The 21,743-nt window shown below is 35.2% G+C and overlaps 1 protein-coding gene across 1 annotated transcript in view; it reads left to right on the top strand.

Moving 5' to 3' along the window:
* Positions 1 to 21,743, top strand: part of LOC150102458 (V-type proton ATPase subunit D-like) — a 131,126-nt gene that overhangs the window by 16,559 nt on the left and 92,824 nt on the right. Inside the window, exon 2 of the mRNA XM_090399750.1 lies at positions 20,148 to 20,265. Coding sequence (XP_090255876.1) covers positions 20,148 to 20,265 — 118 coding nt within the window. The remainder of the gene's footprint in view (positions 1 to 20,147; positions 20,266 to 21,743) is intronic.

The raw sequence follows: 21,743 nt of genomic DNA, 5'->3' as shown, positions 1-21,743 counted from the left end.
GTACCTCGACTTACGAACTTAATTCGTTCCTCGAAACCCAATTTTCCATTATATCTTATGGGAAATCAATTAATCCATTCTCAGATTCAAAAATTAAAAAAAAAAAAAAACTATTCTCAACTAAATGGAGAAGAGCGAGGAGCATTTTTACACTATAAATATGCATTTTGTATACCATTACATATTAATTTTTATTTATGAAATCTTTGGTTTTACATGATTAGTATGAAAATTATCTTCCATTAAATTGTAAAAAAAAATCAATTTTCTTGTGGCTGGTTTTGTGGTTCAGGAGTTTTCGATTTGCTGATAAGAGACAAAAAGAAGGAACTTAGGTGAGGGAGGTTTAAAAGTCCTATCCAACAATGACTGAATCTGTCGTTTCCTCAACACATTTCTAAAGTGATTAATGACATTGTCATTGAAGATATTGGTGGCCCTAGATGATTTGGATGCCACTTGTTAACCAATTCTTGCAATTCGCCCCAGTGCTGCAAGATTTTTTTTACATCACTTGTTGGAATTGCTCCCTTTTTTGTTGCTATCTTCTTCGTCCTCTGAAGACATTTGCTTTTCCTGCTCTCTTCTTAACTCCTATAGCTCTTCCGTGGTCAGCTCAACGTTGTACTTCTTTACTAGTGCCTCTATGTCTGCTTCATCAACTTCCAAATGCATGGTCTTGCCCAGGGAGACAACTGTATCTACAATGTCAATTTCGCGCTCGGGTCTTTCCAATGCAGTTCCTTGGACACAGTCAGCCATAACTTTTTCCAGGCTGATTTCAGTTCTCACAGAAACAGCTTCCCATGCCTGACTAATAAGACACAAACAATGAAGAATATTGAAGTGATTCTTCCAGAATTCCTTGAGGATTAATTCTGTGTCGGTGATAACCTCGAAACATCTTTGAAAAAGAGCTTTGGTATAAAGCTTTTTGAAGTTAGAAATAACATATTGATCCATTGGTTGTAGGAGTGGTGTGGTATTAGGAGGCAAGAACTTAATTTTGATGAAATTAAACTCTTCATCCAAATCTTCTTCCAACTGTGGTGGATGTGCTGGAGCATTATCCATTATAAGAATAACTTTCTCAGGCAGACTCTTTTCTTGTAGATACCATTTCACTGTGGGAGCAAAGACCTCTGTCATCCATGCACAGAAGAATTGCATGGTTACCCAGGCTCTGCTGTTACCTCTCCACATAACCACATAATGCTGAGTTTGTGCCTGTTAACTTTCTGCTTTTTAAAGACTAGGATTTTCAGAGTGGTAAACCAACAGAGATTTTATCTTCAGGTCACCACTGGCATTGGCACAAAAAAGCAAAGTTAGCCTGTCTTTCATTGGCTTGTGTCCTGGCAATGCCATTTCCTCCTTAGTGATGAACGTTCTCTTAGGCATTTTCTTCCAAAAAAAAAGCCCAATTTCAGCGCAGTTGAAAACTTGTTCTGGTCTGTAACCTTCTGACTCCATCAGTTTCTGAAAATCCTTCACGAACTTTTTAGTGGCTTCTTTGTCAGCACTAGCACCTTCTCCATGTCTAACAACACTATGGATACAGATTCTATTCTTGAATTTCTCAAACCATCCTTTGCTAGCTTTAAACTTTCGCCGATGTCTTTGCTACTGCTAGTGGATGGCAAGTTCTACGAAAGATCTTTGTAAATAGTTTGAGCTTGTAAACAGATCATGTTTTGAGATACACTATCTCCTTTCAGTTGCATGTCATTAATCCAGTCGAGTAGTAAAGTTTCCATTTCTTCGAGATGACACGATAGATACTCCTTTGGCCACATCCAGTTCCTTATAAAAATCTGCTTTCTTCACATTTGCAGGTATGGTGGATTTGGACAAGTCATACTGCTTGCACAGATCACTTTGCCTGACTCTTTTCTCATATTTTTGCACAATCTCTTTCTTAATTTCTATTGTGATTTTCTTCTTCTCTTCTTTCTTAGTTTTCTTTGGCCCCATGTTGAAAATAATATGCTGATCAGTGAAATGATGCTTATCTGGTAGATTATTCAGAAAATAAACGTGAAGCTACAATAAAACACATCACATATAAAAAGAAATACATATAGTACACATAATAAATACAAACCTAAAAAAATCTTCATGAAGTGTATTGTTTGTTTACACAAATACCAAAATAGATACACAAAAAAAGCAAATACTTGCAGTGTTCGTCGTATTTAAGATAAATACGATGTAGTAACAACAATCATTACACTAGAGACGGTTCAGCTCACACTGAGCTAAACGTGCATAAAAAAGTTTAAAAAAAGTGTAATGTAAAACAGGCTTTAGTTCGTTTGAAAAGAAAAGCATCACGGTTCCTATCTAGGGGTCAAAATAGGATATGAAAAAAGTTCGTATGTCGAGCAGTTCATAAGTCGAGGTACCACTGTATATATATATATATATATATTGCTTTATTAAATTTAATTTATATACAACTTTTTGACAGGTTATCTTTAGTTTCATCAAATATCACTTGGTTATCTGCAACAAGCAAGATATCTGATTTTGTCCTTCATTCTTTAATTGTTTCATTCATGAATGTTCCAAATGAAACTAGAAATAAAATTCTGCCTTTCTTCTCTCTTTAAATGTTTTGTTGTGTTCTTATCTTATTATGTTTATTAATGTTTCCATGTTAGATTGTAATGTGGTGGTAATAGATTTGTAGGTAAATGATTTATATCCTTCTTTATATTTCAGTATACACTTCAATATACTGTATTTCTAAGTTGAACTCTCTTTTTTTTTTTTTCCTGTTAATATTTTAAGGGTGAATATTATTATCCAGGACAACATGCTATCATATTACTCCTTAAACTGACATATAGTCTGTACTTTCATCACCCTCTCAGACAGTGCTTCATGCTCTTGCTGCTTTTCATGATAAAAAAGCAATCTCTCATTTACAAAGGTATTGAGCCAAAAGGTTTCAATTTGGCTTATGTAAGATATTAAAATGGAGGATATTATGGATCCATCCATATTTTATAACCAGATAGAAACTTAAAATGTTTCCAAATTTACCATAGCACTTATGAGAATATAACCCTTTGATCAGAATTGCCTTTGTTTGCACTATTTAAAAGACACAAGCTCCAAGGACACAAAAAAGACACCATTTAAGTAGTGCAAACCAAGTTAACTCTGATGCTGAAGGTTATATTCTCATAAGCTCTGGTAGCTTCCAATTAAGTTCCTTTCTATATTTGGTTATAAAATATGGATAATATCTAAAGAATATTCAGAATATGCTCAGAAGGATCATAGTGAGATAGATATGAGGAATAGTTGGTGATATTTTGGTAAGCATGTGAACAAATTGTGTAAGATAATTGGTGATATTGCATATGTCTAGGCATTTCTAAAAGCTTAATCTTTGTAGCTGGAAAAGGTTATTACTTTGGAGTTGTGAATGTTAAATTCTCCAAGGATGATGACTTCACTATTAGAAAATCATTTAAAGAAAGGAAATCAAAAAGTTCAGAATAGTTGTCATTAGAATAGCATAGCAACAGCAGCACATGAATTTGATAAAATGGGACAAGATTTTTTTAAGCAAAGGAGATCAAAAAGAGGGAATTTAAAGTTAAAAATTGATATATCAGAGCAAATCTGTTCAAAAATGCCACCTTTGAGGTGAGAATCATACTATACTCAACAAGAAATTATATTATCATTCTTATTTAACCAAGCATAAGAAATTCATTAGGTTCCATAAATTAAGGAACAAAGAGATTTTTCATGATAACTCAAAAACTGTGATGAATTTTTAGGCAATTTGGTATTTTTATTTATTTTGTATCCAAACACAAATGGTACATTTTACAACAAATTAAGATACATTACACAGGGACTAAAAAGAAACTATACATATATTATATATAATAAATATGGTCAGATATTCCTCCAGTATCTTGTGCAATAAACTGCTCTTTCTGTGCAGGATAATAAGGTCCTCTTTTGTGGGACAAGAAAGAAGGTGTTCCATGGACTGGGTTGTCCCGCACTCACAATTGTCTGGTCCAATGAGGTAGCCCCATTTGATGAGGTTTTGTTTGCAGCATCCTGTTGTTCGAAGTCTGTTGAGGCTTTTCCAAGTATTCCGGTCGAAGTGAGCACCATGTGGAAGATGTTCGGCTGTTGGAATACCAGTATTATTCTCTGGGTATAGTGCAGGCCATTGTTGAAGTCTTGTCTCTGGAGGGTTTTTAGGTGGTTCAACAGTTGCTAGGAAGCTATGTTGGGATCTTAGTCTTTGGGGCACTGTGATCTGGCCGAATAGTGGGTGGCATTCATTCATTCATTTGTCAGCTGAGAATGCAGATCTTCGAATTGAAGGGGGTGCAATACCAGCCAAAGTATACAGGCCTCTTAGTGGTGTTGGTTTCAGGCATCCTGTAATTAAGTGGCAGCTTCCATTCAATGCTGGATCAAGTTTTCCTGCATGGCAGGATCTGGACCATACCAGGCAGGCATATTCATCAGCAGAATAGCAAAGGGCCAAGGCAGGAGATCTCAGTGTGTTAGGGTCTGCACCCCATTTGGAGGAGGTAAACTTTCTTAGTACACTCGGGTCTCTTTTTGTGATGTTTTCTCCCTTGTGCAGGACACCAGAGTGTACAGAGGATTTGAAATTGGAAGTGATCACTATTTAGTCTTGAGCACGATAAAAAAATTGAATTTCATATTGAAAAGAATAACATGTAAGAAGGTTTTAAAGCGAATAAAAGTTGAGCATCACTCAGATGTGAACTGCAGACTAAAATACACAAAGATTATTGAAGAAAATATGAAAGAGTTTGAGAACAGGAACCAAACCTTGGCGATTCAGTGGCAAGCCATAAAGAAAACACTGATTGATTCAGCCAGAGAGGCATATGGGGAGGTTATTTGCAAGGATAGAAAAATCAGAACTCCATGGTGGACACAGGAAGTTAAAGAGGCAGTGAAGGAAAAGAAGAAAGCATATCAAAAGTTCCTGGCAAATAAGTCAGCTTGTGCTCTTAGAGAATACAGAGACAAATGTAAGAAAGCTAAATAGTGTGTAAAACTAGCTAAACAAAAGGCATGGGAGGACTTTGGCAAGAACAAAGAAAATAAATATCAAGAAAGGTGGCAACATATTCTGGAGGTAGTTGAAGAAGCTTAGGAATGGAGGAAAGATTGCTGTAAAAGGAGTTAGAGATGATAAAGGCAACATGAAAATGGGATAAAAAGAATTACTTTGAAAAACTGCTAAATGAAACAAGTAGTGATGACAGCACAGTGATAAAAAAACACTGACCAAGCATGCAGTCAGGAATACATATCCATACTTGAAGTAGAAAAAGCCATCAAAGGCTTGAAATGTGGAAAGGCAGCAGGAGTAGATGATATTTGACCAGAAATACTGAAGTATGGTGGTATAAAAGTCTTACAGTGGCTGCACTACATAATTCAGAATGCCTAGACAGAGGTACGAATTCCTGATGATTGGAGTAGAGCTCTCATAGTACCCATATATAAAAAGGGAAATAAAACTGAATGTGAGAATTACAGAGGTATATCCCTACTGAGTGTTCCTGGTAAGATATATGCAAGTATACTTGAGAAACGGTTGAGAAGAATTGTGGAAGAAAAGCTTGGTGAAGAACAAGCTGGATTCAGGTCAAATAGAGGCTATCAGGATTAGATCTTCACTTTACGACAAATAGTGGAGAAATCATGGGAATATAACAAAGATCTATATTTATGTTTTGTTGATTTGGAAAAGGCATATGACAAGGTGCCAAGAGAGAGAAGCTATTCAATATGCTACAGTTATATGATGTCAGTGGGGCATTATATCATGCGGTAGATTCAGTGACAGATTTCCCCTGAAGAAAACATTGATTGATTCAGCCACAGATGTATTTGGTAAGACTGTCTGGAAGGGTGGAAAAATGTGAACTTCATGATCGACTCAGGAAGTTAGAGACAGTAAAGGAAAAGAAGAAAATGTATTGAAAGTTCCTTCCAAGTAAGTCAGCATGTGCTCTGAGAGAATACAGAGAAAAATGTAAGAAAGCAAAGCAGTGTGTAAAACTGGCTAAACAAAAGTCACAAGAAGACTTTTTTTTTTTTTGGTAAGAACATAGAAAATAAATAGAAATATATAGCAGAAAAAAATCAGGAATGTAGTGAAATATTCTGAAGGCTATTGAAAAAAAAATGTAGAAATGGAGGAAAGAGTATAATAGGAGGAATCAAAGCATGAGGGTGACATGACGACTGAAGATAGATATTTCTAGATGTCTGAAGTAATTACTTTGAAAGATTGCTAAATGAAACAAGATAGTCAGGAGTACACATATCAGTACTAGAGGTAGAAAAAGCCATCAGAAATCCTGAAATGTGGAAAAGCAGATGCAGTAGATACTTTTCAACCAGAAATGGTTGTATATCATCTAATCAAATATGGAGGTACAAAAATTTTACAGTCACTCCACTGCATAATTCTGTATGCCTATTCAGAGGTTCAAATTCCAGATGATGGGAGCAGAGTTCTCTCATAATACCCATCTATAAAAAGGGAATAAAACTGAATCTGAGAATTAGAGAGAGAGAGAGGAATTTCCTTACTAAGTGTTTGTGGTAAGTTTTATGCAAGTATACTTGAGAAAAGGCTAAGAAAAATTGTGAAAGAGAAGCTTGGAGAAGAGTGTCAAATAGAGGATGTCATGATCAGATTTTCACTTTAAGACCAATAATTGAGAAATCATGGGACTTATTGTTGTTATCTTCTTGACTTCCATGGAGACACAAGACTCTTTGTCAGATATCAATACAAAGTATAGTACTACTCCTTAAACTTATCTACCATTTGCACTTTCACTAACCTCTCAGACAATGCATTCCATGTTCCTACCACTCTCCTTTCACAAAACTTACTTCTTACCCATTTACTGACTACTTCCTTTTGTAACTTCTAGGGATGGTCCCTCATCCTTGTTTCTACCAATAATCTTTCATCAGCTTAAATGTCTCGATCATATCCCCAATTTTTCTTCTATATCAAAGTCTGCCCTCAGTCTATCCTCATAATGAACGTTGTACAGTCCTAATATCATTTTTGTTATCTGTCTGCACTCTGTCCAAGGTTACCTCATCCCCCTTCAAATCCCAGTGACCAGATCTGAGCACAGAAATCCAGCTGTGATCTGATCAAAGCTTTATAGAATGGGACCAATGCTCTCTGAATTTCAAATTTCTATCTACAATTACCCCAAGATTCCTTGTTTTCTTTCCACTATAACTTCACTAAGTGGATATGAAGAATCCCAAATTTCAAAACCCTACATTTAGTTACATTAAACCGATATCACCATTCATTTGCTCACCTTTCCAGCTTATTCAAATTCTCTTGAAGATGAGTCAAAAACATCAGTATTATTGCTAATAACCCTCCCTTACTAATATAATAAAGATCTGTATTTCAGTTTTGTAGATCTAGAAAAGGCTTATGACACAGTTACAAGAGAAAAGCTGATCAAAACACACCAGTTATTTCATGTAAATAGGATGTTATATCAAGCAATACATAGTCTATATCTGAGTTGTAAGTTAGCAGTTAGAATTGAAGGAGATACAGAAAGATGGTTTGATGTAAAATCAGTTGTGAGACAAGGATGTACATTATTTTCTCTGTTATTGATCATATATATGATCACGTTATGAAGGAAATTGGCATTAAACCTGATATCAGAATTGAAGATGTTAATCTCAGCTCTTTAATTTATGCAGATAATGCTATGCTTCTAAATAAATCCTCTAGAAGTCTGCAGATTAATTGAATAAATGCTGTAATAAATTTGGTATCTTATGGAAATCTTGTGACTATTGGAATAGAGAATAGGATGATGTGGCAGTGTTATTTTAGAGATCTGTTAAATAAAGATGAAAGCCATATTGAAATGAATGATTGGACCAAGAGAATTATTGTTCCATTATATAAAGGAGGCTCAAGAAAGGAGTGTATAAATATAGAGGAATGACATTATTGCATCACTGTGCAAACATTTATGAAAGGATAATGACAACAAGAAATAAGAGATAAAATAGGGGAATGTCTTAGAGAAGAACAGTTTGGTTTTAGAAAAGGGGTGATCAACTGTTGATATGATTTTTGCTGTAAGAGAAATGATAGAAAGACACTGGAAATTTGAAAAAAAAAAAAGCCACTTTATGCCATTTTTTGATTTGGGAAAAAGTCTTTGGGTTCAATTGGAAAAAGTCTGGGAAAGATTGGCTTAGAAAAAAAAAAGAAATAGTCATGATAAAAAATATGTATGTTAAGTCTAAGGACTGTGTGAAGACTAAATTTGATAATTTGAAGTGGTTGACACTTAAAAATGGACTGCGACAAGGAAGTGTGTTATCTCCATTTCTGTTCATAGTGGTGATTCATATTATCCTAGGTATGGTTAATGACCAGAAAGGAGAAACAGCTCTGTTTAGATATGAGTACAGATATTGGTGTTCTGAGAAAGATTATGAGAGTGAATAAATGTTATTAATGGCAGCATCATATTAAAAAAACGAGGATATTAGGAAAGACATTGACATCGTCGGCATTCCGGAATGTGTTGGCAGAGCTGATCTCAAGTGTTATGGTTGTTTAAACAGAATTGGAAGGGAAAAGTTAGCAAAGAAGTATTTTTGCCATGATGACAAGAAAAAGATCCAGAGGAAGACCAACATCTAGGCAGATTGATACAGTAAGAAGTTCCTTAGAAGATCGAAATAGAAAATTGTTAATATTGGAGTTTTGACAGATAACAGATTAATTTGGAGGAAAATTGTTGATTGGAAGTTAGTGATGATGTAACTTTTTCATGTAGTACTATCATAATATCGGAAATATGACCTCTCATATTGGCCTCATCATCTTACCTTCTGCTGATAAAACCTCAGCAGAAGGTTGAAAGTAGTCTGGACACCAGTTTCCCTTCTCATATAGAAAGACTTAAGTGGTGTTGATTATTCATAATAGCACTTCATGGTATAAACATTGGAAAAAAAAAAGTCTTTAAACATAGGTATAAACATAAGTAAGGAAAAAAATCAATTAATTTATTGAACTTACTAATATTTTGTTATTTTTTTATCCAACATCTTCAGAGCACAAATAATTAACTGTAACAAGCACACAGGCACTAAGCTAAATAGAAACATTTAAAATTGCAACAGAAACAGAACTAATGTTCTAATGTGGCACCCATTATGGGCCAGATAACTATAAAGTTAATTTGGAGAAGTCAGGTTATCTGATTTCAGAATGTCTGTCTCCCAGATCTTTGGCAAATTAATGCAGACATACTTGTTGATGTTGGGGGTAGTGCTTCATAGCAGATGCTGATTCTAAAAATAGTCTCTGATCAATAGCAACTTCTGTGTAATACTAATATCTTCTTCCATTTAATCCTATATGAAGGAGTATCCAGAGCATGGTCAGCTAGTCCTGACTTGCTATTCAGATGACCACAGATATAATTTTTGTGTTTTTCATAGGAGATGTTGATTGATCTATCAGTCTGTCCAAAGTAGGCATAAGGAACTTTATACACTCCAGGATGTGCCAGAGGATAAAGTTGATTTTGAGGAGAATGAATGAAGGTAGCTAGCTGAATGAGCAGTTTGAAAGGGTGTGGAGATCATATTTGCACAGAATTTAACTTCTTGTCTGACGTACCCTTAACATATGGAATGGGAATAGTTTTGCTATGATCCTGTGTTGATTGCAGGAGGGATGGATTGCATTTAACATTTTATCTGTTTTATATGGATTGTAGCCATTAGCTGAGAAGGTGTTGCAGAGGTCCTCATCTCAGTTTCAAGGGCCATGTCATTTGAACAAATAGTCTGACTTCGTGAGTAAGTGTTTTGAGGATACTGTACTGTTGGGATGGATGGTGGTATGAATGCTTATGTAAATACTTTCCTGTATGTGGTTTTTTTTTTGTATGTGTGTGTGTGTGTGTGTGTGTGTATATATATATATATATATATATATATATATATATATATATAAGGGTAATGAGCTGTTAGAAAGTCATGTCACTAATGTATCTAAAAAGGGAAGACAGTTGTTACTTTCTTTTGCTGTCATGAAGTTTATTTAAGAATTGAACTGTTGAGATGTGCTATAAATGTATCTGGTGTGTCTGGGCCATGAGGCCAGATAGCAAATTCATTTTCAAAATGTTCCATGTCGAGGTTGGCTAGTGTGTGTATTAGTATATAGAATGGCATGTTAGGACATCAGTTCTGTTTCAGTTACAGTTTGAATTGTTTCTAATGTTTAGTGCTTGTGTATTTGTCAGTTACAATTGGTGCTCTAAAAGATGCTGGATAGAAAACCAAGAAAATATTAGTAAGTTCAATAAATTTATTTTTTCCTCCCTTGGTGTTTATACTGTGCATTGTCCTTTCCCATGCTACTTGGTACAAACCTGAGATGGGAGTGTGCTCTTCATTATGGGACACCAGGACAACTTGATGAGATGAGCTGTTCTGAGTATTAGTAGCCTAGTGGTGAAGATGTGTAAACTTATTGTTGCCTTGTTGGAGGCTATTACATTTACACCATCTCTCCTTAATCCTAGTTGCTATATGACACTTCTCTCCTTATTCTGACCAATCACTTCTCTGTTCCTTACTTTCATCTTTGTCTTCCTCATTGTCATGCATTTTGCTATTCTCAATGACCCTCTAATCCATGACTTATTTTTCACGGTATTAATAACACCACACACACTTTTATCACAAAGATGTTTTATTAACACTTATATTTCGCTGATTTTCAACTCAGCATCATCAGAGCACACACTTGTAAATGCGACAGTGAGTGAGTGAAACAATATAATTGTAAAAGACAAAAGATCTAAAGTCCTATTTTTTTTGGCACCCTCTAATGAAAAAAAAAAAAGAAAAAAAGCAGCTATCCAGGAATTTTTCTTAGGATAACTGTCTCTCAAATTTTTGGCAAATTAATGCAACCATATTTGTTAAGGTTGGGAGAATTCTTCAAAGCCATTGCTGACTCAAAAAATAATCTTTCGGATCTATAACGACTCCTAAATAGCACATTTGTTTTCCTCCATCTAATCCTGTGTGAAGGAGAGTCCAAAGCATGGTCTGCCAGTCCTGACTTGCCATAGTAATAGTAGCAAATGTATCTTTCATGTTCTTCCAGGCAGATGTTCACTGATCTTCCTGTTTGCCCATAATAGGACAAGTCACAGTCACTTCATACACTCCTGGGTGTGCTAAGGGGTGAAGTTTATCCTTAGGCGAGCGGATCAGAGTTGCCAGCTTGACATGAGGTTTGAAAGTGGAACGAAGGCCATGTTTCAACAATACTTTGGCTATCTTTTCCGATGTACCTCTGATATAGGGAATAGAAATGGTCATGTTGTATTCTTGTGTATTAGGGGAGGGCAGAGTAATGCGCCTATGTAGTATTTTATCTATTTTGTAGGGATTGTAGCTGTTGGCTAAGAACGTATGGCGCAGATATTGGAGTTCAGTGGTCAGAGCTGTATCGTTAGAACAAATGGCTCTGTGTGTGTTTTTAAAATGCCGTACTGTTGGACTGGATGATGATGTGATTGTTTATGTAGGTATCTTCCTGTGTGTGTGTAGGCTTTCTGTAAATAGAAAAAGATAGTGATCCATCTGAAAGGGCAGGTGACTAATGTGTCAAGAAATGGTAAACAGTTATTTGATTCTTTTTCTACTGTGAAGTGAATTTTGAGGTGTTGGCTGTTTAGGTAGGTGACAAAAGCATCCAAAGTGTCTTGTCCATGGGGCCAGATGGCAAACACATCATCTACATAGCGTAACCACACTTGTGGCTTGTATGTAGCTGTGGTAAGTACTTTGTTTTCAAAGTGTTCCATGTAAAAATTTGCTAACGGGGGAGAGAGGGGGGGGGGACCATAGCAGTGCCATTAATTTGTTTGTAGAATTTTCCTCCCCTTGTAAAGTAACCTGCATTCATGGTAAATTGAAATAATTCAAAAATATCTGGGGGAAATTTAGAGTTGATTAAATCAAGAGTGTCTATAAGTGGTACATTGGTAAATAAGGAGGTGACATCGACACTAACCATCATGCCTGAATTTAAACAGTGTTAAAAATCTAGGATTAGATTTTTAACCAGTGTTTTGAAGTGTTTTGAATTTTTTACAAAAGTAGAGGAGTTGCCAGTAAGGGTGGGGCAAGCGACTTGGCCAAATGCCTGGCCAGTTTATATGTGGGATTATCTATGCTATCAACTATGGGGCGTAGGGGAATATTAGTTGTGGATTTTTGGTAATCCATAAATACGAGGTGGTTTAACATGAATTGGTTTTATTTTCCTGATGATTTCTTTGGGCCATGATGTCACTTTTTTCAGTAATTTTCGGACATTTTTCTTTTGAGACATCGTAGGGTCTCGATGTATAATTTGATATGTGGAACTGTCACATATGAAATCTTGCATTTTTCCGTTATACTCTTCTTTATTCATGATAACTGTTGCATTTCCTTTATCGGCTTTTGTAATAATAATATTTTTATTATTATATAACTTTTTTAGGGCAGTTATTTGCTTACGTGGCATATTGCATTTTGGAGGCTTAGCCTTGTTTATAATACTTGCTATATCTAGTCGCACGTTATTAGCCATTGCTGGTGGAAGATCATGGATACCCTGTTCTACTTTCATCATAATTTCTAGTTTAGGAATTTGTTTGGGCGTGACGGCAAAGTTATGTTCTAGACTTCTCTAGAGCGTTCATGCCTTCAGTGAGTGTTTCCGACGATAGGTTTACGACCACGTGGTCTCGTCGAAGTTGCGGTCGGGACTTCGTATGTTGGCGCTGTTGTAGGAGTTCATATTTCTTTAGGTGTTTGCTTTTTACTTTTGTGAATTCTTTTTTTGCTGCAACTTCGGAGATGTGCTGTAGGACAGTCCATATTTGAGGATTTAACACGTTGATTAGTTCTTGTTGTAGAGCTGTTTAGCTTACTAAGCTCTATGCGAGTAGCGGCGATTTGTTCTCGAAGAAGCGCTAAACTCGCCCGTCGATAAATACGATGTGCCTTTGCCGATTGCAACTTTTCTTTGAATTTCAGAAAAGATGGAATGATATCGTTGTCGCGGCATCGTTTAAGGAAGATTTACCTGTTCAATTTTCTGGACAATTTCAGTTTCAACTTACGGAACCGTCGCGCTTTGTATACAATATCTTCTCCATGCAGAATCATCAATCTAACAGATAAGCTTAGGTCAATGGTTATTCGTGATTTATTTTTCACGGTATTAACAACACCACACACACTTTTATCACAAAGATGTTTTATTATATACAAAGCGCGACGGTTTGGTAAGTTATACGTAAGAGTCGTTATAGATCTGAAAGATTATTTTTTGAGTCAGCAATGGCTTTGAAGAATTCTCCCAACCTTAACAAATATGGTTGCCTTAATTTGCCAAAAATTTGGGAGACGGTTATCCTAAGAAAAACTCCTGGATAGCTGCTTTTTTTTTCTCTCGTTAGAGGGCGCCAAAAAAACAGGACTTTAGATCTTTTGTCTTTTACAATTATATTGTTTCGCTCACTCACTGTCGCGTTTACAAGTGTGTTGTGCTCTGATGATGCTGAGTTGAAAATCAGCGAAATATAAGCGTTAATAAAACATCTTTGTGATAAAAGTGTGTGTGGTGATTTTTTTTGGTTTCTTTCTGATTGATATCTAAATAAAGTTACTCTAAATATCTATTTTTTTTTTTTTTTTTTTAACTATTCCAGCTTCCCTTCCAATTTACTTCCTATCTTTGCCTCTCGCATTTCAGCTTTTGCGCTGTTCACTTCTGCTCTCCTTAGCTTATCTATCATAAATGGGACATATGTTAACTACTTTTCTCAACTACTATGTTATTATTCTTTGCCTTCAGGTGTAACTTCTTTAGATTCCTTTCATTGCTTTTTTTTTTTTTTTTTTCTCACCTTCCAAGTCATTTTTGCCCTGTAATTCTGGTGACTGTTCATTTATTCTTTACAGAGCCACAGTTATTTGTCTCAGAAAACATGGCTATTGATCCTGTTATAAAGACTTATAATAGTCAGATCCCAGTATAGTATTGACATGATATTCACATAGAAGTTGCTTATTAGATCTGTAATACTTCTCACTCTCAGTTATTCCAGCCATCACTGGAAGACCATGTGTTAAAGAGAGCTGATAATAAACATAATGTTTGGAACAAAAGACATGAACTGTCAATAGCTTATATTAATGTCTCCTTTTATCTCTATACACATTAGTCTTTCTATTTGTGTGTGTGTGTGTTGATTTTTGTGATGTTTTTATAAAATGTGCTTGCCTGGCTTGAAATTCTTTAAATGGAAACTTTGATTTGGGAGTTTGAATTGTTACAACAAAAGAGCTGCAACAATGTTAAGCTATTATCCACCTCTATTCTTACCAAGTTAGTTATTAAATGAACAGACCGTTTATTAAAGATAAATTGAATGTCTTATCAAAAAAAAAAAAAAGTCTGATTTCTTTTACCTCTCAACAGATGAATCAAAAAAATTAAAGTTTGAAGTTGTTCAGGTTCTATACTAACCTATACTCCCATCCTTTGAATATACCCTTCTCATAATATCTTTCCACTGTTCTGATGAATGCTGATTACAATTGTAAACTCAATATTTTACTCAGGGATTTTTATTCATACACTGCAGCCTATAGTATAATCAGCAGATACCCAAACAAACCAGATAAATTACTGGACCATATACATTATTGGGATACATGCACTGTTGATAAATTGTGAATCAATCATGCTTGTTCTCCATGTATCTACTGTATTCCCAAGGTGCATGATTTCCATTGTGCAAGGTTTCCATTGCACAATAATTGGTCATATTGATCATAAAAGCAACTAGCCACTCTAGTTGTATTAAAAACAACGTTGATTTAAAATTAAAGATTATGTTTGCTGCACATGGAAACAATAATTTCTTTTTAATTCATTCAGTGAAATTTTAATAACACTAAAATTCTATGCTCCAACCTTTACGTTAAGGTCATCTTCAGGAATATATATATATATATATATATATATATATATGTACATAATACAATACAATGCACACACTACATTAAAGCAACTAGCACCATACTGGTAAAGAACCTAGGCATAATAAATCCTGTTCCCTCCCTCCACCTCTCAAAAAAAAAACAGTTGTAACAATTTGCTCCATTGAAAATGATCTTACTGCAGTGGATTAGATCCACCTTTGTGAGAAACACACATATATATATATATATATATATATAAAAGACAATATGCTGAGCAAAAAAAGATGGCACACCAAAATGATAATTTCAGCAAAGCTTTATCTCTGTTAGATTAAAGGTCTATTGGGGAAGGGGGGGGAGTAGAAATTTAAGGACGTAAAATATCAAGACTACCTTTAATCTCTTGTAAAACTGAAACATTTATTCAGTACATCCAAGGATTCCCTTCCCTCCCTCCACTTACATCCAAGTGTATACCAGATTAAATATACCTGTAACCTTCTGTACATTGGTAAAAACTGGATGCATAGTAGATATCAGAAAAGAATATCACAAAAAACATATTTGTATAATCTACCATGGAAAAAGACCTTTCTGATCATGCCCTGGAGACATTTTATAGGATTGATTGGAAAGGTGCACAGCTCTTGCAACCAAACAAGAACTTGGTATGAAAGAAAATTTAAAGAGGCCTGTGAGATGAAACAACTACAAATGGTGAGGGTCTCAAAATTTCTGTGTTTTATTTTTCCAATATATATCCAACTCTGACAGCAGTGCACATCCTCAGATTACCTAGCATATCCAACTACAGTTAACACTAATCTCATTTTATTTTTTGACCTGTGTACTAGACAAATTTGCAAGAGAATTGGCAGTGCTTCTGATGAAGTTGTTCATTCTAAGTCTCAGCTCTGACAAGATTTCAAGGAAATGGAAAGAGGGTAAAGTAGTTCCATTACATAAAAGTGTCTACAAGACAGAAGGAGCAAATTACAGACCAATTAATATCTCAGAAGTAGTGGTTAGTATATTGGAAAAGTTGGTTAAAGATAAAAATCCAACAGTGGATAGATAGGAATATGATACTCTTTGGTGGGCAGCATGACTTTATAAAAGATAGGTCCGGCCTTAGTAATTATTTTCTCATATTTTAGGGACAGCAGAATTAGATAAGGGAAATGGCTACACCATGTTACTGATGGACTTTGCAAAAACATTTGATAGAACACTGTATTACAAAAGTTTGAGCAATTGGGAATGGATATGAAGGTAGTTGCATAGGGTGGGGGCTGACATGCAGGCAGATACCAGAAAGTAGTAGTAGTGTATGGTGGAGTGGAATTTAAGAGAATGAGGATAAGTAATGGAGTGACTCAGTGTTCTGTACTTGGGCCACTACTCTTTAATTTGTATATGAATGATATAGGAAATGGTTTAAGGGGATATTCAGGTGTTTGCTGATGATGCAAAATTAGGGAGGACTAGTTGATAATGGTGATATAGATAGATATCCTACAGGTTTGATTTAAATAAATTAGCATTGTGAGCATTCTTAGACTACTCTAAAGCTTTTGACTGTGTTGAGCATGTGAAACTGTGGGAAGTAATGAAAAGAATGGGTTTTCCTCAACACACTATCAGGTTGATAGCCAACTTTTATGAGGAGCAAAAAGCCACAGTAAGAACAGGTGTTGGATTGACCGACTGGCTTCAAGTTGGAAAAGGAGTTAGACAAGGATGTTTACTTTCTCCTCACTTGTTTAGTATATATGCAGAGGACATCATGCGTGAAGCATTGGATGAGCTCAGGACAGGAATTACGATAGGAGGTAGATTGATAAGTAATCTGAGGTATGCTGATGATACAGTACTTCTTTGTAATGACATGGAAGAACTAGGACTAATTCTTGACAAAGTTAACAAGATCAGTAATAACAGAGGACTTCAACTCAATTCTAGCAAGACAAAGATCATGGTTCTCAAAGGAAAAACAAACAGAGAAGCTCTTGAGAAACAAGTGTATCTTAATGGAGAAAGAATTGAGGAAGTCAGCAAGTTTGAGTACCTGGGATCCATTATTAATGTGAAGAATTGCTGTTCAGAAGATGTCAGAAAAAGGTTAGGGATGGCTAAAACAACAGTCAGAGACCTGTCTAAATTCTGGAAGGATGGATCTATCTCCATGGGAACAAAGTTGAGGATTTTGAATGCAGTTGTTTTTGCAACAGCGACTTATGGATGCGAGACTTGGAACCTAAAGAAGTCAGATAAGAAATGGATATCTGCTTTTGAGATGTGGTGTTACAGAAGGCTGTTGAGGATATCATATACTGAAAGGCGTACAAATAAATGGGTGTTAGAAAAGATTAGTAGAACTTTAAGGCTCCTTAAGGATATTGACAGAAGAAAGTTAAATATTTTGGACACATAGAAAGGATGGAAGGAGAACTTCTCAGAACAGTAATAGAAGGTAAAGTTCCTGGAAAAAGAGGCAGGGGTAGACCATCAATGAGATGGATGGATGGCATGTGTGGCGTGACTGATCTTCAGAGAGTTGAGGCTGCCAGAAAAGCAAACAACAGGACTACATGGCAAGGCCTGGTGTGGAACATCTTCGAGCATCAGAGTGACCATACGGCATCTGTAGATGCCCAGTGAACATAGAGAGCATTGTGAGCAAAGGATAATGATTGTCAATTTAATGTGTAAAATGTAAGGTTATGCACTTCAGGTTGAAAAAGGTTGCATACTGTTTATCATATTGATGGTATTGGATTGCAGGATATTGATGAGACTAGGGACTTGGGGCAGTGGTGGACAGAATTGAAGTTGAGAGGACTCATTGCAAAAGTTGGTAAAATACCTGAAATGATTACTTCAATGTCAAAAAAACATACTGACAAGAAGATAGGGAGGTTGTTATTCCTCTTTATAAGGCTATGATTCAGCCTCATCTTGACTAGTGTGCACAGATTTATTCGTCCGAGTTATTTAAAGATCAGGAAGTGGTGGAGAGGATTTGTGATGATTGACCAAGTCTGTGGAATTCTTCAATTGGAATTCTCCCTGTGAGGACAGGGAGAATTCCAATTGAAGGTGTGGGTTGCAAAGTTTAGTTGATAGGCAGAAAAGACTAGGACACAATATATAGTTATAGGTTATTGAAAGGTTTCTATAAGATTGACACAAAGCAAATTTTTCAGTATATGACAAATAGAGAGAGAGAATAGAGGTCAACTCTGGAAGTTATGTAAGAGTGTGGTTAGTAAGGGTGTGCGATTTTGCTTGGAAAGTGGTCAGTGAGTAGAATGGATTGTCAGAATTAGTTGTCAGTTCCCCAACAGTGAATGAGTTTAAGAAGAGGTATTATATGTGTTGTGTGTATAAAGGTTAGTGTCGGTCTCCCACAGTGAGTCTTCTGACTCTCTATGGAGATGCCCTGTATAATAATAATGAAAATCACACCTGCTAATATCTACTTGAAAATAGACCAATAACTTCAATAAAGAAAAGGACTCTAGGCCAAGTACAATAACTATAGATCAGCCAATGATTGAATATTAATACAAAGTGCCAAGATTAACTGTAGAGTTTTAATAATTAGATATCAAAAATAAGAATTTTCTGAGTGGCTGTTGCAATTAATGGTTCTTTATTGACCTCTTTTACTTTTATTTATTTTTTTGCCACATATGGTCAGGCTGGGCAGATTCATTAGTTTTGGACTTTAGTTTCTTACCATAGTACAGTGCTAGTATTGCTTTAATATACTGTATATGTATATATTCTTGAGGATGACCTTAATGTAAAGATTGAAATGTAGAATTTTTAATGGTGTTAAGTTTTTTTTAAAAATTTTTTATACATTTTAAACAGAGTCCATAAATCTAATATAAGAAAAAAAATTCTTTTGATATTAGTTTCCCTGTTCAACATACCACTCCAAGAAAGTCTTCAGTTCTTTAAAGTTAACCATAAATGTGAACTATTTCACATGGAAAAAAAAGTTTTACAAACTAGTTGAGGAAAGAGCCGGTCAGTCCTTTCTCACCAGCTTTGGTGAACTATTGTATGGAACATCTGAAAAGCAGCTCTTCAGTACCATTTTTCCTCAACTTTGTATTTAACTTTACTTTGCAGTTTAGTCATACTCGGAGACATATTCCATACTGAAATGTCTCTCCGCAGTTTTCTGTAAGCACTGTACATTAATTCCTTAACTACCTCTATAGGAAATTTTGTAACTTTGCCAAAAATGTATTGCAATTTAATTTGTACAAAAGTTATAACAATTTTTTTGTGTAATATAATTAGTATGCTGGCAATAAATTTATGTCCACATTTGGCTGTGGTCATGAAAATTTTTTCATATACAGGTAAAAATGTAGTTTGTCCTTAGCTGTTGGATACCAGTGTCAGTGTATGTAGGAATTAATAATTTAAAACATTTTTTAATTGTGCTAACCATTATTTAATTCATGATGTTGACAAGACATGCTTCACTTTTTCACTGTTATTACAGTTACTGCTGCATATTTGTTCGGATATTTCCATCATCACCTCTCATCAGAATTCACATCAGTAATTATCCCTCTTTCTTTTAAATCTGAGATAATGAACAGTCACTATCTGTTCATCTTCTTCATTAATGTTATTGTTATTAGGATTACAGCCAAAGCAACTAAAGCTAGGAGGCCATTGTATGAGGTCTTAATGTCTCTGTTAGTTACATAAGTTCTTCTGGCTGGGTTTTGCTGTATTACAGGACGAAAAAACCAAGTCCCCCCACCCTATAAGACTGGCCAACTCACCTTCAGTTGTAAAGCCCTTATAAAAGTTCTATGCATCTAGAATGGGATTCAAACCAAGGTGTTCTTTATTTAACCCTCTCTTCTGCTTGTTTTGGAGCAAAAACATTCAAATAAAGTTTCTACACAAAGTATGGTTTACAATATTCACCTTATTTCAATTAGCGACAAACTAATGAACTACTTGCATTTATTAGATTGTTTGCTCATTTTTAGGGCTATGGCTATTATGAAAGGTCGTCTGAAAGCAGCACAGAAAGGCCACAGTCTTTTGAAGAAGAAAGCAGATGCTCTACAGATGAGATTTCGGCAAATTCTTAAGAAAATTGTTGAGGTTTGTTGACGTAAGATAAATTGATCAAGAAGTGATGTTTGAGTAATAACTATTAAAATAAATTTAATCATCATTTCACTTTTCATATCAATCATCATTTGGAGTACATACACAAGAATAAATTTATCAAATAAGTCAAATTAATTAATTTTTTTTTTTTTCAGGTGGAAAAAAATTAACTAACAGAATTAATCAAATCAGCTAATTTAATGGGTAAATCAAATGTCCACTGTTCTATTACCTCCAATGTTCAATGCATGAAAACATTTCTGAATATAATGATAATGGATATAGAACTTATTGATGGCTTAGTGTCCTACTTTTATTTGTAGTTAGGAGTATAGGTCAAACCCATATGTGGGAGAGGAAATAGGGCAATAACTTATATGTTAATGATATTGAAAGAGGTTCAAATGAGAATGTGCAGTTACTACAGATTATACAAGGTAGCAAAGAACCGAGTAGCAAAACTGATTTTGTGGATCTCCAGGAGTATTTGATAGACCGACTGGGTGAACAGATGAGTGAAGCTACCCACAATGTTGTAAAGTGTTAGGTTTTGAAATTTAGGAGGCAAGGATTGTCTTCTAAATTGCCTTCAGTGTACTAATTTGGTGGAGAATATATTGAAGAAGGTGAACGAGGGGATTAGGGAGGAACAAACAGGTACCACATTATGAGAAATGTCAGGACATCAATTGTTACTTATGGCAATGATGAGGGCATAAATATGTAGAAATAGGTTATAGTTACACTGTGCAAGCCTTGATCAAGTCACATATTGAGTATGCTAATTTGGTCACTTGGTTTTCAGGTAGATGAAGATATTTGGAAAGCATCCAGAGAAGAATGACTATGGTAGTTGAATTGCTGAAATGTTAGATATGAGGACAGATTGATGGAATGTCATCTGCAGAGCCTAGTGGAGAGGAGACTGAAGAGTGATATGAATCAAATAAGTTAGTAGTTAATACTAGATTAATGCAGAAGATATTTTTCTTGGAGTGGAGGGAAACAGAAACAAGAAGCCTTTGGAATTTGTATAAAATGTGAACAAGAGAATGAGAGCAGGTTTTTTAGAATTTCAAGAGTGGTAAGTGATATGCATTGCCTTAGTGTGGAGAGTGCAAAAACATTCAACTTTAAAGCTGTGTTTGATGAGCATTATATTTTGTGGCCCAGAGTTCTGGTTGGTGTTGGTCTTCTCATTCTTGCTGTTATGTGAATATATATACTGTTGAAAAATAATGATATACTATAACTATGAAAAGGATGTTCACGTATTGAGATTGGTCAGCTGCACTTGATGTTGGAGAGAGTTCAAATAAACTGAATGTTGGCTATCTACATTTAAAAATTTTTAAGCCATTATTTTTATTGAGGTTGATTGATTAGTACCTTACAAGTCTTTTTAAATTTGCATTCATACAATTTTGGTATAATGTAGGTATTGTAATAAATTTAGTTTAATCCTTTAT

Source organism: Typopeltis vanoorti, chromosome 10 (genome assembly GCF_054136105.1).
Source record: "Typopeltis vanoorti isolate ZY-2024b chromosome 10, IOZ_Tvanoo_1.0, whole genome shotgun sequence".
Classification (NCBI taxonomy): domain Eukaryota; kingdom Metazoa; phylum Arthropoda; class Arachnida; order Uropygi; family Thelyphonidae; genus Typopeltis; species Typopeltis vanoorti.
This window is presented reverse-complemented; position numbering and strand designations above follow the sequence as displayed.